At 49.0% G+C, this 17,433-nt stretch overlaps 1 protein-coding gene across 5 annotated transcripts in view; it reads left to right on the forward strand.

Moving 5' to 3' along the window:
- FBXW5 (F-box and WD repeat domain containing 5) overlaps positions 1 to 17,433 on the forward strand; it is a 249,011-nt gene that overhangs the window by 170,768 nt on the left and 60,810 nt on the right. For all 5 annotated transcript variants that reach the window (XM_030206924.1, XM_030206923.1, XM_030206922.1 and 2 more), the window contains exon 6: positions 14,812 to 15,310. In XM_030206924.1, the coding sequence (XP_030062784.1) occupies positions 14,812 to 15,310 (499 nt within the window). The remainder of the gene's footprint in view (positions 1 to 14,811; positions 15,311 to 17,433) is intronic.

Raw genomic sequence — 17,433 nt, forward strand, 5'->3', positions numbered from 1 at the left:
ACATCTGCATGAATGAACACAGGCACAGCATCATCCATCAACGGGTAGGTGCTCCGTTGACAGCGCACAGCCTTGACAAACATCACTCCTTTGATGATCATACACTGTGGGTGATTGACAGCGTATCTGCCCAGAGACGTGGGGGTGACTTAGGTAGAAGTCTGCTACAACTTGAGCAACGATGGCTACATCACCTACAATCAGTTGACCCACTGGACCTGAATGTGAGGATCGAGTGGTCAGCTTTTTTATAGCATACAGATGTGGGATTGATTATCCATACATTGACATTGGTTCATCATCAGTTTGTTTTATTGTTTGTTGTTTTTTCACACACCCCGTGTCAGGTCCATTGCATGTAGTAGATCATCATAATTTTCGTGGGTGTGCGCATGCGTTGGTGTCTCTTTAAAAGTAGCCGCCATATTGAATGTTTCAGCGGCCACAATACACAGCCGCAGAAATTGAGATACGTGTGATTTTGCTTCATGCTTTTGTGTGTTGGTGTGGGACAGGGATGGCTACCTTTTATGTTGTTTTGTTTTTTCCAGCAGTTCCTGAGAAGCAAGGCAGCATTGAGTCCCCTGAGGAAGCCATTTGGTGAAACGGGTCCCCGTAGGGACGTTTTGCTAATGCCGTACACTGCTGCCCATAAAATAAGTTTGTTTCTTTTCTTCACATTTTTGAAAACATTTTTCTTACACGACTATATAACTATAAAATTGAATTGTTGGGGGTTTTTATGACCTGTGATTGAAGCCAGCAGTGTGATGAAATTGTGCAGCGCTGTGTATGCCTTGTAGCGCTATAGAAATGCTAAATAGTAGTAGTAAATAGTACTGTACCATATGGCATAACAGTGCAAAGAGAGGCACAGACTTCTGAGGTCTTTCCCCCAACATTTTAAAGAATTGATATATGTACACTGGTAGCTACAGTACACACTTAAGAACCATACACTTACATTTCTCATAATACTCTAATTTCTAACAACAGACATTTTTGTTATAAGAAACCCCTTCCCCCCCACCAAAAAAAAAACCCCTCATATAACACGCCCCAGAGCTCAGAAGGATAATTTCACAAATGTAAATACAATCCAGATCTCACTGACCCACATAACAGATTACGTATCGACCCCCAAACCTTTTCCCAGCTTTTAAAGGAATTAACATCTGATAGCTGTCAATTTTTCCAGTTTATACACTGTATACAATCGTGACTTCCACCTGGACAAGGGTGGGACTCCCCAAGACTTCCAAGCTGTCGCCAAAGTAATCTTAGCCACATTAAGCAGGTGACGAACCAGGAGGGTCTGATGTTTCTTAAACCCAGGAATATCTCTGTTCAAAAGGAAGACTCCAGGGTTCCACAGAACCTTCAGGCCAGTTATCCACAGTATCTGAAAATGAATAGCCTTCCAAAAGGCTACCGCCTTAGGACATGATCACCAAATATGTCCCATGTCCCCTGGGCCCCATATCCCCTCCAGCACAAAGCAGAAGTCTGAGGAAACCAACAATGAAGGCAGTCAGGAGTAAGATACCACTTGTAAATAATTTAACATTATTTTCCCTAACATTAGAAGCAATTGCTGCCTTTACCACTGATTTTTCAATATCATCCCATTCCTCAGGAGAATATGTTATATCCAACTCATTCTCCCATCGAGCTCTATGTCTCTTCTCAGGAATCCTAAGATCCTGTAAGTATCCATAAAGCGCACTAACCAAAAATTTTGTAGACCTAAAATCTTCACAAGTATCCTCCAAAAAGGTGTAATTCCCCATAAGCCTAGATTTTAAACGAGTGGAGGATAACAAATGAACCAGCTGAACGTATGCATAATAATGAGATTGGGGTAAGTCAAAATCCCTAGCCAATACTGGGAAAGCGATCAATGCATCTCATTATAGAGTTGACCACACATAGTTAATCCCTGCTGCTCCCATATTCTATAAATTGAAGGAACCATTCCTGAAGGAAATTCAGGATTATAGCAGATGGGTGAATAGCGGGAGAACTGAAAATCTCCTACTGGACTCAAGGAGTCCCAAACCTGAAAAGTGTGTAAGATTATAGGGGAAATACCTGGTTGTAAAAATCTAGTCTACAGGGAAGCCATGGTAAATATTTCAAAAGCACAGGACCCACCTGATTTTGTTCAATTTGTACCCACGATTTCTCAGGATTGTTTTGAAACCATTCAGTCACCGAGCGCCCTTGAGCAGCTTGGTAATAATTCCACAAATCTGGAACCCCCAGCCCCCCCACAAGCAGCATCCCTGAAAAGAACCTACGGGAAAGCCTAGGCTTCTTCTCCCCCCCCCCCCCCCCCCAAATAAATTTGATGACTGCCCCTTGAAATGCAGAAATAACCTTACGAGGTACCTTAACTGGCAGCACTTGGAACAGATACAGCAATCTAGGTAACACATTCATTTTGATAGTGGAAATACGGTAAAAGAATGACAAATTCTGATGTTTCCATCGCTCTAAATCATTTTTAGTAGTCAACAACAGTTTAGGGTGATTAACTTCATATAATTGAAAATAATCAGTGTCACCCATACCCCTAAATATCGTAAACCTTCCACACACCGAAATGGGAACAATTGCTGCAATTGCACCAATATAGGAGGGGGTACAGTTAAATTAAGGGCCTCCATTTTAATCATATTCACTTTAAAACCCAAGACTCGAGAATATTCCTGCATTACTGAAAGTAAATTAGGCAAGGTAGTAATAGGGTTCGATAACAATAACAATACATCTTCAGCAAACAGACTTATTTTGTGTTCCGTGTCTCCCACCATAACTCCTCTAACATCAGGATTGTCCCTCTCTGCCATTGTCAGAGGCTCCATCACCAGGGCAAATAACAAGGGCATCAATGGACATCCCTGTCTTGTACCTCTGGTGAGAGGAAACCTGGCTGGCTCTTGGCGCTCTTGAGCCCTGGTGGTTATTAGGGCCTCCTTTTCTTTTAGACACTGAGAAAAAGGGGGCCAGTCCCTGCCCAATATAAGCTCCTGAGGAAGCCGGGGAAGGACCACCACTGCTACCCAATTACTCCTCTTGGGCCCCGTTATCCTGACCTTATATAGAGCATAGCGTGTCATAGCACCGTGTATGCACTGAATCGCTACCTCACCTTTATAGGATTTAGTTTCTGTCCCTAACTTGTCCATAACTTGCTTCCTCAATCCCCAAGACAACATTGTCTGATCAGCTCCCGAATCCAGCAGACCCTTCACGGCGATCCCCTCCACCTCTACTCTTTGGGTATATCGGGGAGCCACCTGCTGACTGACGTGAGAGGTGAGGCCTACCCTCCCATGACAGTCCTTGCGCCAATGCCCCTTCTTCCTGCACCTGTAACAAAGCTTTCCCCTCTCCCCTTCTTCCTGTTGGGGACCCACCTGCATCGCCCGGGAGCTCTGGCTACGCTCACCTCCTTGGGGTCCCTACCCCACCTTCCCATGGTGCCGAGATTTCAGATAGCATTCTATACTTCCTATAGCCTCTTCTAAAGTTTTACAGCCCCTCCGCACCAGATCCACCCTTAATCCGGTAGGTAGGGCCTCTAAGTACTGTTCCAGGATTAATTCCTGCATTATCTGGGGAACTGTTTTCCTCTCTGGCTCTAACCACTTCCCTGCCAGATCCCCTAATTTCTGGGCCAAGGCTCTGGGTGTCTCCCCCTCCGCCCACCGTAACTCCTTGAATTTCCTCCTATAGGTTTGCCTGCTCAGCCCATACCGGTCCAGGATTGCTCCTTTTAACTTAGCATAATCCCTTACCTCTAGTGAGGGAAGGCTCCGGAAAGCCGCTAGAGCCTCCCCTGACAAGGAAGGGGCTAAGCGAATGGCCCACTGCTCCAGGGGCCACCCTGCAGCCGTGGCCACCCTTTCAAAAGTCCTCTTTATCGTCATTGTCCGCAAGCTTGCCCCATGAGAGCCAGTTAATATTTAAAGGTCCTACTGCCGCAGAAGGTCCCTCTAAACTCATCGGGGCTGAGGTCAGACTCTCCACCTGGGCGGGCCCACCTCCTCTCAAGAAGTCTTGGAATAAGTCAAATAAGGGCTGCTGCTGCGCCCGTGTGGCTACCAAGGACTCTTCCATCAACCTCTGGGCCAGCTCCTGTTGCTTCTGGATCTGATGAGTCATGAAGGCGAACAGCTCCTTAGGATCCATAATGACCATCTTCCCGCGGCCCCTGAAAAGGGAAACACAAGAAACACACTAAGTGCAGCCGTCCAAAAAAAAAATGTTTTCCTTTTTTTTTCAAGCCCAGGTAAACACCTGAGAATCCTCAACTGCTTCCTTACACTCTTACCAGAAACGGGAGAGTATTTTGCCTTTAGCTGCATTGTCCCTTTGGATGGGCTGCTGGAACCTTTGCGACCTCCTGACCTCCATTCTGCCAACGACTGTCCAAAATTCCCCGAGTCTCCTGCACCTGGTAGTTCAACAGATCCCACCACTGCCACCAAAATATGTCAGCAGGCCACCACCTTCAGGCTTTCCTGCAGGTATGAACTTGGCTGACCCTGGAAGGGCCCTTTCCTGGACACAGCACTCCCAGAAGCAGACTCCAAAAATATGCTTAAAACTGCTTTATTCCATCAGCAAGGCCAAGACATTTCCTCTTCCAGACACAGTCCTTGGTTACAGCATATATCACCCCTTGTTCCTTCCCCCTGCTGGCCACAGTTTCTGGATACAGTTTAAATCATTCACTGCTTCCCCAGCATGGCCTGATTCCTGGACACAGTTTTAAATCACTCACTGTTTCACCAGCATGGCACCACTTCTGGACACAGTTTAAATTACTCACTGCTTCCTAGCATGGCATGACTTCTGGACACAGTTTAAATTACTCACTGCTTCCCCAGCATGGATGACTTCTGGACACAGTTTAAATCACTCACTGCTTCCCTAGCATGGCATGACTTCTGGACACACTTCAAATCACTCACTGCTTCCCCAGCATGGCATGACTTCTGGACACAGTTCAAATCACTCACTGCTTCCCCAGCATGGCATGACTTCTGGACATAGTTCAAATCACTCACTGTTTCCTCAGCATGGCCAGGTTCCTGGACACAGTTAAAGTCACTACCTGTTTCTCCAGCCGGGTCTGACTTCTGGCCACAGCTGAAATCATTCACTGCTTTACAGCACGACACCTCTCTCCCCCTTGAGTGGAACTGCTGCTTAACTTTTCCTCCAAGCTTTCCCCAGCCTTGAAGAAGGTTTGTTATGAAGCCTTCCAACTTCTTCCCTTGTACCTGAGCTAGAGCAGCAATCTCTATGGGTTCACTTCCCCAGCCATCTTGGCCTTGGATCTCCTCTCCGACCTCTTTCTCCACCTCCCATTCCATGGGCTCCTCTCCCTTTATGGGCCCCAGCTGGTCCTCTCCCTCCTGATTATTCCTCCTCAGCCAATCCCCCTCCTCTCCCTTGGGATCCTGGGAATTGTTCCCTTGCTGCTCCCTTTGCTTGCCCCCAGGGCTTTGCAGGGGTTCTTGGGAACTGTAGTCCTCCTCCCTTCTCCGGCTCTTGGGAAACTTATGCCTCTGTGGGGGGCGTGGCTTCCCAGCTCCTAGAATCCTGGGACTTGTAGTTGGCATCCCGGGTATGAAACCTACCCATCTTGCTCCTCTCCCAGATCCCTTTTTCCCTGGCCCTCAGGATTTCCTCACAGTCTCTATGTTAAAGCTTTTGCATGACAATTTTCCCCCTCATAAAGCCAGGCAAATTATTCTAATGAGTAGGAGCCACAAAAAAAGAAAGCACAGTGTTGGGAAGATTCTAGTTGTGCCTGTCTCAGGCCTGGATATACCAAACGATGGTCATTTAGGGATCACAGCAACTGAGCAGGGCTATAAGGAATGATCAAACTCAGTAGATAGTGAGGGACTCCCAAATGTAGAGCTGTAAAGTCCAAAACTAAAGCTTCAAATATTATTCTATATTGAATACAACAGGGTAACAGGATCAGACTTCTGTGCCTTACATACCGAACATACAGCTGTGTTTTGTAATGTTTAAAGATGTCGTATTGCAGTAATCCAATTGAGAAATTAACAAAGCCTGCAAAAGAGAATACAGAGCCTTATTATCAAAATAACACCTTATTAAACGTAACTGACAGAAAAACCTCTCACTACAGATGACACATGAGATGTAAAAGAAAGCTAAGAGTCTACCATCACACCCAAATAATGGAATGAGTCAACCTGCAAAATTCAAGAGATAAACAAAACCAAGTCTACCAAAGGTTGATAAGGACACCCCATCAACCAACCTGTTGTAGTTTTTTCTGGATTAAGCTCCAAACTGTGTGCCTTTAACCTGGAGGTTGTAGAGGATAAAGGGAAAGGAAATGAGACTTGATATACCTCCTTTCTGTGGTTTTTTTGCAACTACATTCAAGGCGGTTTACTTAAGGCAATGGAGGGTTAAGTGACTTGCCTAGAGTCACAAGGAGCTGCAGTGGGAATCTAACCCAGTTCCCCAGGATCAAAGTCCGCTGCACTAACCACTAGGCTACTCCTCCGCTCAAACATATATGCAGGGGAGAGAGGTCCAGAGCATCAGGGACCACGAAGTATGTATATATGAGCCATTATACTATGACCTTGGATGACTGTTGCCAGTGGACTAGGGAAGATGTTAAAAAGCAGTGTGGTCAAAATAGATCACTGAGGAACAGTTCACTTTAACTGTTGAGAGTAATAGTTTTACCTGCTAAAGAAACTTTGAAAAAACAGTTTGTAAGAAAAAAATGAAACCAGGAAAGCATTGTCCCTGACAGCCCTATCACCTTTAGTCTAAGTAACAAAAATCCATGGTCAATAAAATGCCTCTGACAAATCTAAAGAAACAGCCAAAGTGACTAGGCCCTTATCTAATTTAGAATGAATCCCACTCAGTAATGATGCCAAGACAGACTTCATAGTATAATGGGCACGAAATCCCAACTGTCATAGTTGAACAACCAGGGCTTGTTTCACATGTGCAGATAATTGTATGTGAATAATCTGGTTTGAGGAACTTTCTCTGTTAAACTATTCTTTGTAAGAAACAACCCTAGTGGAAGCAAACCATGTACAGGAAGCTTAAGCCATGCAGAAGGTATATAATCTAAAGAACAAGTAACATCTAAAGCCCCTGGTGTCTTGGTAAGAGAGCATGGGTTAGGAATTTGAAAAGTTGACCAGAATGTTACTCCTGCTACAGACTGGCAATCTAAGCTACTGGGATCACTCTCTGGATTACCTGCATTAACAGAAAAAGAAGACTGCAGAGAAAGTATCTTGGAATTGAAATGTTGAGCCAAGGTATCAGCAGTTAGCACCTGATCACTGTTGAGTGAATTTGAGAAACCCAAAAGAGTAGAAAAGTTCCTTCACTGGGTTAACAGACATCTAATTTGAGTAGAATAGTATACTCGTTTAGCCGCCTTCAAATGAAAATGATAAAAATGTTGATGTTCCTGCAAAACAATAGTTAATTAGTGGAACAAGATTTTTTTTCCAGAGGCATTTAGCTCTTCGAACGTGTCTGTGAAGTAAATGAAGTCCACAGGGTACCAATGTTGAGGGCGCAACAGTGAACATTTAGAAAAGTACAAAGGGGCTAAAGAGTCAAGAACATCACCTTAAAGACTTTTACCATACTGTTTTGTTTTCTTGAATTTTTTTTCCAGCTCTTACTTTCTGACTATTTTAAAGGTAGACATACACATAGGTGGAGCCTGGGTGGAGCATAAATGGGATTCATACACATATAACTTTTGGTATTTAGACACAAGCGTTTATACTAGCTCTGTGGCTAGTGTAAGTGCTTGTGCCTAAATTATAGATTCATATTTTGCCTCTTAGTCTTCTACAAAGGAAATAGGCACCACATAGGCATCCTGTAGGTGCCTAAACATAGGTTCACAGTTACCCCCAAACCATAAGTTTCCAAATGCCCAAATTTTCTATTCTACCTGGAGTGTCTGACCTGTAAAAGATCTTTGTATCATTTACAAAAAGGCAATCCCACTTATCACAAAGTATTGAAAGTAAGTGGAAGTAGGACTGGTCCCTCAGACACTGTTGGTTACTCCTTTTACTTTGGGATGAACCTATCGCCCAACCCAGTTCAGTGCCTTATGACCCACTCTTCTCCTCCTCAGTAGTCCTTTGCTTGCTAGTTGCTACTCCATGCACCACTATTCCAATTTCCACCACAGTCCATATGCTGGATCATAGAGCTAAAACTGATGGAACAGGGCAGTTCGAAGAATGGTATAAGAAAAAAACATATAGATTTTATACTTATATTTGGCTCACACCTTTCTTGGTTGCCGTTCAAGGCAAGTTACATTTAGGTTCAATAGTTATTTCCCTTTATTGTATCTTCTTGTATTTTGTATTGTAGGTGGTTTAATGAATCGGGCAATGACACCCTCAATCATTTGTTGCTATTTTTTTAAACTGGTGTAGCATCATTTCTCCGAGGACAAGCAGGCTGCTTGTTCTCACTGATGGGTGACGTCCACGGCAGCCCCTCCAATCGGAATCTTCACTAGCAAAAGCCTTTGCTAGCCCTCGCACGCCGATGCGCATGCGCGGCCGTCTTCCCGCCCGAAACCGGCTCGTGCCGGCCAGTCTTCTTTTGTCCGCACTCGGTACGGTCGTGTTTCGCCGTTCGTGCCCCGGAAAGTTGACCTCGTGCGTCGTTTTCGACTCATTTCTTCTGAGAAAGTGAGAAAGTGTTTCGGGAAGACCTTTTCCGTTTTTTCCTTTCCCGTATTTCGAGCTTTTCGCCCCAGTAAGTTTTCTTTCTTCGTCGGGGTAGGCCTTAGTTAGGCCTCGGTCGAAATTTTCTTCTCCCTATTTTTGTGGTGCCAATTTTCGCCATTTCGAGTTTTGATCTCGCCGGCGTGATTTTTCCGCCCATGACATCGAAGCCTTCCAGCGGCTTCAAGAAGTGCACCCAGTGCGCCCGGGTAATCTCGCTCACTGACAGGCACGCGTCGTGTCTTCAGTGTCTGGGGGCTGGGCACCGCCCTCAGGCCTGTAGTCTGTGTTCCCTTTTGCAAAAGCGGACTCAGGTAGCGAGGTTAGCCCAGTGGAACATTTTGTTCTCGGGCTCTTCGTCGGCATCGGCACCAGGGGTATCAAGTGCATCGACGTCTTCAGCGTCCAGACCTTCATCCTTGGCTGCCAGTGCATCGAGTGTATCGAGGCATCGACCCTCTGCATCGGCGCTGAGACATCGGACGACTGTATCGACGTCGGTGGTACCGGGACCTCGTCTGCTGATGTCGTCGGACGGTGGTGCTTCTTCTGGAGTGCAGGTGAGGGCTGTCCATTCCCCTGCTGGTGGCGGTGAGCCTTCGGGTGGGTCTCCCCCTACCCTGAGGGCTCCTGCGGTACAGCCCCCCCGAGACCGACCTTCTTCGGCCTCGGCCCCGAGGAAGAGACGGCTGGATTCTACGTCCTCCTCGTCGGTGCCGGGAAGCTCCGGTGACGTGCTTCGTTCCAAAAAATCGAAGAAGCATCGTCACCGGTCCCCTTGCCGTGTCGGCACCGAGAGCTCTGGGTCGCCGAGGGACTCGGCACCCAGCAGGCATCGGCACCGAGAGGACCCCTCACCCTCTGTCCAAGAGGTGTCGATGCGCTCCACTCTGGACAGCCCGGAACAGCCTCCACGCCCGGAACAGAATCTGACATCGACGCCTGCATCGACCTCCATGCCTTTTTCTGCAGCCGCTCTGAACGAGAGCCTCCGGGCCGTTCTCCCAGAGATCCTGGGAGAGCTGTTGCGCCCTACCCCTCCGGTACCGGCGGTGCTTGCGCCACTGGTACCGTCGAGCGTGGCGCCGGCTGGTCCATCGCCCGGGGTGAGGTCTCCGGCATCGGTGCCGCGTGCGGTACCGACTGCGGTCGCCTCCCAGGAAGGCTCCCCGACTACGTCGGCGGAGGGAGCTTCGCTGGTGCGGGCGAGGGAGTCTACCTCTCGACGCCCCCACCGTGGCCGTGGTTCCACGGAGTCGAGCCGGGCACGGTTGCAGACACAGGTTCGTGAACTTGTGTCTGACACCGAGGGTGAGGCCTCGTGGGAAGACGAAGGAGACATCAGATATTTCTCTGACGAGGAGTCTGAGGGTCTTCCTTCTGATCCCACTCCCTCTCCTGAAAGACAGCTTTCTCGTCCCGAGAGTCTGTCTTTCGCTTCCTTTGTCCGGGAGATGGCTACGGCCATCCCCTTCCCGGTGGTTGTGGAGGACGAGCCCAGGGCTGAAATATTTGAGCTCCTGGACTATCCTTCTCCACCTAAGTAAGCGTCCACAGTACCCATGCATCATGTCCTAAAAAAGACATTGCTGGCGAACTGGACCAAGCCTTTAACTAACCCCCACATTCCCAAGAAGATTGAGTCCCAGTACCGGATCCATGGGGACCCAGAGCTGATGCGCACTCAGTTGCCTCACGACTCTGGAGTTGTGGATTTGGCCCTAAAGAAGGCCAAGAGTTGTAGGGAGCATGCTTCGGCGCCCCCGGGCAAGGACTCTAGAACCTTGGACTCCTTTGGGAGGAAGGCCTACCATTCTTCTATGCTCGTAGCCAAAATTCAGTCTTACCAGCTCTACACGAGCATACACATGCGGAACAATGTGTGGCAGTTGGCGGGCTTGGTGGATGCGCTCCCCCCTGAGCAAGCCAAGCCATTTCAGGAGGTGGTCAGGCAGCTGAAGGCGTGCAGAAAATTCCTGGCCAGAGGGGTGTATGACACCTTTGATGTTGCGTCCAGGGCCGCTTCTCAAGGTGTGGTGATGCGCAGACTCTCATGGCTGCGTGCCTCCGACCTGGAGAATAGAATCCAGCAGCGGATTGCGGACTCGCCTTGCCGTGCGGATAACATTTTTGGAGAAAAAGTCGAGCAGGTGGTAGAGCAGCTCCACCAGCGGGACACCGCATTCGACAAGTTCTCCCGCCGGCAGCCTTCAGCCTCTACCTCTACAGGTAGAAGATTTTTCGGGGGAAGGAAGACTGTTCCCTACTCTTCTGGCAAGCATAGGTACAATCCTCCTTCTCGACAGCCTGCGGCCCAGGCTAAGCCCCAGCGCGCGCGCTCTCGTCAGCAGCGTGCGCCTCAGCAAGGCCCCTCGGCTCCCCAGCAAAAGCAAGGGACGAGCTTTTGACTGGCTCCAGCAGAGCATAGCCGACATCCAAGTGTCAGCGCCGGGCGACCTGCCAGTCGGAGGGAGGTTGAAAGCTTTTCACCAAAGGTGGCCTCTCATAACCTCCGATCAGTGGGTTCTCCAAATAGTCCGGCAAGGATACACCCTCAATTTGGCCTCAAAACTTCCAAATTGTCCACCGGGAGCTCAGTCTTACAGCTTCCAACACAAGCAGGTACTTGCAGAAGAACTCTCCGCCCTTCTCAGCGCCAATGCGGTCGAGCCCGTGCCATCTGGGCAAGAAGGGCTGGGATTCTATTCCAGGTACTTCCTTGTGGAAAAGAAAACAGGGGGGATGCGTCCCATCCTAGACCTAAGGGCCCTGAACAAACATCTGGTCAAAGAAAAGTTCAGGATGCTTTCCCTGGGCACCCTTCTTCCCATGATTCAGGAAAACGATTGGCTATGCTCTCTGGACTTGAAGGACGCCTACACTCACATCCCGATACTGCCAGCTCACAGACAGTATCTGCGATTTCAGCTGGGCACACGTCACTTCCAGTACTGTGTGCTACCCTTTGGGCTCGCCTCTGCGCCCAGGGTGTTCACGAAGTGCTTGGCTGTAGTAGCAGCAGCACTTCGCAGGCTGGGGGTGCACGTGTTCCCATATCTCGACGATTGGCTGGTGAAGAACACATCCGAGGCAGGAGGCCTGGAGTCCATGCAGATGAGTATTCGCCTCCTGGAGCTACTGGGGTTTGTGATAAATTATCCAAAGTCCCATCTTCTCCCAGTGCAGAAACTCGAATTCATAGGAGCTCTGCTGGATTCTCGGACGGCTCGCGCCTATCTCCCAGAGGCGAGAGCCAACAACTTGTTGTCCCTCGTCTCGCGGGTGCGAGCGTCCCAGCAGATCACAGCTCGGCAGATGTTGAGATTGCTGGGCCACATGGCCTCCACAGTCCATGTGACTCCCATGGCCCGCCTTCACATGCGATCTGCTCAATGGACCCTAGCTTCCCAGTGGTTTCAGGCTGCTGGGGATCTAGAAGACGTGATCCACCTGTCCACGAGTTTTCTCAAATCCCTGTATTGGTGGACGATTTGGTCCAATTTGACTCTGGGACGTCCTTTCCAAATTCCTCAGCCACAAAAAGTGCTGACCACGGATGCGTCTCTCCTGGGATGGGGAGCTCATGTCGATGGGCTTCACACCCAAGGAAGCTGGTCCCTCCAGGAACGCGATCTGCAGATCAATCTTCTGGAGTTGCGAGCGATCTGGAACGCTCTGAAGGCTTTCAGAGATCGGCTGTCCCACCAAATTATCCAAATTCAGACAGACAACCAGGTTGCCATGTACTACGTCAACAAGCAGGGAGGCACCGGATCTCGCCCCCTGTGTCAGGAAGCCGTCAGCATGTGGCTCTGGGCTCGCCGTCACGGCATGGTGCTCCAAGCCACATATCTGGCAGGCGTAAACAACAGTCTGGCCGACAGGTTGAGCAGGATTATGCAACCTCACGAGTGGTCGCTCAATTCCCGTGTAGTGCGACAGATCTTCCAGGTGTGGGGCACCCCCTTGGTAGACCTCTTCGCATCTCGAGCCAACCACAACGTCCCTCAGTTCTGTTCCACGCTTCAGGCCCACGGCAGACTGGCATCGGATGCCTTCCTCCTGGATTGGGGGGAGGGTCTGCTGTATGCTTATCCTCCCATACCTCTGGTGGGGAAGACTTTGTTGAAACTCAAGCAAGACCGAGGCACCATTATTCTGATTGCTCCTTTTTGGCCGCGTCAGATCTGGTTCCCTCTTCTTCTGGAGTTGTCCTCCGAAGAACCGTGGAGATTGGAGTGTTTTCCGACCCTCATCACGCAGGACGAAGGGGCGCTTCTGCATCCCAACCTCCGGTCCCTGGCTCTCACGGCCTGGATGTTGAGAGCGTAGACTTTGCCTCTTTGGGTCTGTCAGAGGGTGTCTCCCGCATCTTGCTTGCTTCTAGGAAAGATTCCACTAAGAGGAGTTACTTCTTTCTGTGGAGGAGGTTTGCCGTCTGGTGTGACAGCAAGGCCCTAGAGATCCTCGCTCTTGTCCTACACAGACCCTGCTTGAATACCTTCTGCACTTGTCTGAGTCTGGTCTCAAGACCAACTCTGTAAGGATTCACCTTAGTGCAATCAGTGCATACCATTACCGTGTGGAAGGTAAGCCGATCTCAGGACAGCCTTTAGTTGTTCGCTTCATGAGAGGTTTGCTGTTGTCAAAGCCCCCTGTCAAGCCTCCTACAGTGTCATGGGATCTCAATGTCGTTCTCACCCAGCTGATGAAACCTCCTTTTGAGCCTCTGAATTCCTGCCATCTGAAGTACTTGACCTGGAAGGTCATTTTCTTGGTAGCAGTTACTTCAGCTCGTAGTCAGTGAGCTTCAGGCCCTGGTAGCCCAGGCCCCTTACACCAAATTTCATCATAACAGAGTAGTCCTCCGCACTCACCCAAAGTTTCTGCCAAAGGTTGTGTCGGAGTTCCATCTGAACCAGTCAATTGTCTTGCCAACATTCTTTCCCCGTCCGCATTCCTGCCCTGCTGAACGTCAGCTGCACACATTGGACTGCAAGAGAGCATTGGCCTTCTATCTGGAGCGGACACAGCCCAACAGACAGTCCGCCAAATTGTTTGTTTCTTTTGATCCCAACAGGAGGGGAGTGGCTGTAGGAAAACGCACCATATCCAATTGGCTAGCAGATTGCATTTCCTTCACTTACGCCCAGGCTGGGCTGGCTCTTGAGGGTCATGTCACGGCTCATAATGTTAGAGCCATGGCAGCGTCGGTAGCCCACTTGAAGTCAGCCACTATTGAAGAGATTTGCAAAGCTGCGACGTGGTCATCTGTCCACACATTCACATCTCATTACTGCCTGCAGCAGGACACCCGACGCGACAGTCGGTTCGGGCAGTCAGTGCTTCAGAATCTGTTCGGGGTTTAGAATCCAACTCCACCCCCCTAGGCCCATGTTTTTTCTGTTCCAGGCTACACTCTCAGTTAGTTGGTAAATTTTTTTAGGTCAATCTCAGTTATGTCCTCGCCGTTGCGAGGCCCATTTGACCATGGTTGTTGTTTTGAGTGAGCCTGGGGGCTAGGGATACCCCATCAGTGAGAACAAGCAGCCTGCTTGTCCTCGGAGAAAGCGAATGCTACATACCTGTAGAAGGTATTCTCCGAGGACAGCAGGCAGATTGTTCTCACAAACCCGCCCGCCTCCCCTTTGGAGTTGTGTCTTCCCTAGTCTTTGTCTTGCTACATATGAGACTGGCCGGCACGAGCCGGTTTCGGGCGGGAAGACGGCCGCGCATGCGCGGTGCGCATCGGCGCGCGAGGGCTAGCAAAGGCTTTTGCTAGTGAAGATTCCGATTGGAGGGGCTGCCGTGGACATCACCCATCAGTGAGAACAATCAGCCTGCTGTCCTCGGAGAATACCTTCTACAGGTATGTAGCATTCGCTTTTCAGTACAACAATACAGGTGTAGAAGGAAAGGGTAAGCAGCCCAGAAATATAGGTGTAGGACAAATGCGCATTTTGTTGTCATTTAGCACTTATATGCTTTCATGTCATTTATTTAAATGTTTCAGGGTGTGGAGTCAGAGAATGTGAATGTTGTGAAGAGACTCTTCAAGATCCAGAACCTAAATGCTAGCACTATCAGGACAGTGATGGTAGCTGATTGCAGCCGACACGATTCTCCAGATCTACTCCTGGATTACAAAGAGCAAGTGCCTGCTGTGACTTCCACGTGCCAGACCTGTGACGTTGGCAGCGACGGAGAGGATGAGGAGGGAAAGGCACCAAGGAGACTCAAATTTGAGCGACTTATGCAGGAGGAAGGGGAGCAGCAAGTGGATGAGGACTCGAGCCCCAGCAGTGGACTAAAGCAGCTCCTGGATGATATCATGGGAGGCCGTGTTGGGCCTAACCTGACTGAGAGCGAGCTGGAGACAAAGGTGGCCGCTCTGTTTGCAGCTTACAGAACTAAACCACCCGAAGGAAACCTGAAATCCACAGAGGATGACAACAAAAAGAAGTACTTAATCTTCACCACTGGATGCCTCACCTACTCTCCCCACCAGATAGGTACTGCTGCATTGCAATAAGTTGCAGACTCAGTCAAGCAATAGAGTAGAACTTCATCTGTTTCCTGCATTTATTTACCTGCCTTATCTACTTCTGTATCTGTCATATATCTGTTCTAATCCACCATTTGGAAAATGATTAAGTTTGCAACAGGGAACAGAGGATTGTACTGGTCTTTCTGAGGCAGTATCTCCCATCATGGGGCATATAGGGCAGTTCACATTTGCTAAATCAAAACATTGGGGAAACAGAGATATCTGTTACTTGAAAGGAATAATTTCTTACTTTCCTTTATTTTTGGTTTGCTTAGATCAGTTGTAATGTTTTCTTTTTTTTTTTTTAGCTTTCTTTGCCACCATTGTCCTTCAGTAGCTGGAGTAGAGGTATAGCCAGCCCTCCAATTTTGGGGGCACCTCAGGGGTGGAAGAGAGGGCAACAAATTCCTCACTCCTCCTCTCTCTCCCAATCCCCCCCCCCCCCCCCCCCCCCCCCACACACACACTAACAGGCTTATTTTCGAAAGACAAGGGCCACCTTTCGACACAAATCGGAAGATGGACGTCCTTCTCCTAGGGTTGCCCAAATTGGCATAATCAAAAGTCGATTTTGGGCGTCCTCAACTGCTTTCCATCGCGGGGACGACCAATGTTCAAGGGGGTGTTTCAGAAGCATAGTGAAGGTGGGACTGCGGCGTGCTTAACACATGGGCATCCTCAACCGATAATGGAAAAAAGAAAGGTGTCCCTGATGAGCACTTGGCCGACTTTACTTGGTCCATTTTTTCTTGCAACCAAGCATCAAAAAGGTGCCTGAACTGACCAGATGACCACGGAGGGAATCGGGGATGACCTTCCCTTACTCCCCCAGTGGTCCCTAACCCCCTCCCACCCTAAAAAAAAACTTTTAAAATATTTTTTGCCAGCCTCAAATGTCATACCCAACTCCCTGATAGCAGTATGCAGGTCCCTGGAGCAGTTTTAGTGAGTGCACTGCACTTCAGGCAGGCGGACCCAGGCCTATCTCCCCACTACCTGTTACACTTGTGGTGGTAAATGTGAGTCCTTCAAAACCCACCAGAAACCCACTGTACCCACATGTAGGTGCCCCCCTTCACCCCTTAGGGTTATGGTAGTGTTGTACAGTTGTGGGGAGTGGGTTTTTGGGGACTCAGCACCCAAGGTAAGGGAGCTATGCACCTGGGAGCAATTTGTGAAGTCCACTGCAGTGCCCCCTAGGGTGCCCAGTTGATGTTCTGGCATGTGAGGGGGACCAGTGCACTATGAATGCTGGCTCCTCCCACGACCAAATGGCTTGGATTTGGTCGTTTCTGAGATGGGCGTCCTCGGTTTCCATTATCGCCAAAAAACAGGGATGACCATCTCTAAGGTCGACCTAAATGTCGAGATTTAGGAGTCCCTGACTGTATTATCAAAACAAAAGATGGCCGCCCATCTTGTTTCGATAATAAGGGTTTCCCCGCTCCTTTGCCGGGACGTCCTGCGAGGATGACCTGAGAAATACTTGGGTGCCCCGTTCGATTATGCCCCTCCACACGTACCTTTGCTGCTCAGCCACTCCCCTTCTTCTTGCATTCTTCTTTAATGCAGAAGTTGGCGGCGTGCCTCCAACCACCAACTGTAGGACTCCCTGAGCATGCTCAGTTTGCACAAGAATCGAGCATAAGCGAGCAGTCCCGGCATTGGTGGCTGGAGGCACACCTCTGACTTTCCATTAAACAAGCACACCAGAAGGAGGGAAGCAGCTTGGAACTGTATTTCTTTGGATGGTGGGGCTTTGACATCCCGCCAGCCAAAGGGGTGCTTCAGCTCTGGAGGGGGCCCAAGCCCCCAAGGCACCCTTGTGGCTACACCATTGAGCTGGAGTAAAGTTTTTTTTTTCTGAGGACCAATGATAAATAAAGCAGCCAGTGCTAGTTGGGGATAGGTCACCCATTCTCAAAGCCTATTATAAGGCCCATTGCTTAATATTTTTATAGGACACTGTAGGTAAAAACATCATTGTTTAACCAAAATGAAAACATGTCCTGTAGTTGGCCACCATCATTCCATAATATGTGGCCTAATGAGATTTGCTTGATGTAGTTTTTCCATGGTAGTGCGGTG

The sequence above is a fragment of the Microcaecilia unicolor genome, chromosome 6, assembly GCF_901765095.1.
Source record: "Microcaecilia unicolor chromosome 6, aMicUni1.1, whole genome shotgun sequence".
NCBI classification, from domain to species: Eukaryota; Metazoa; Chordata; class Amphibia; order Gymnophiona; family Siphonopidae; genus Microcaecilia; species Microcaecilia unicolor.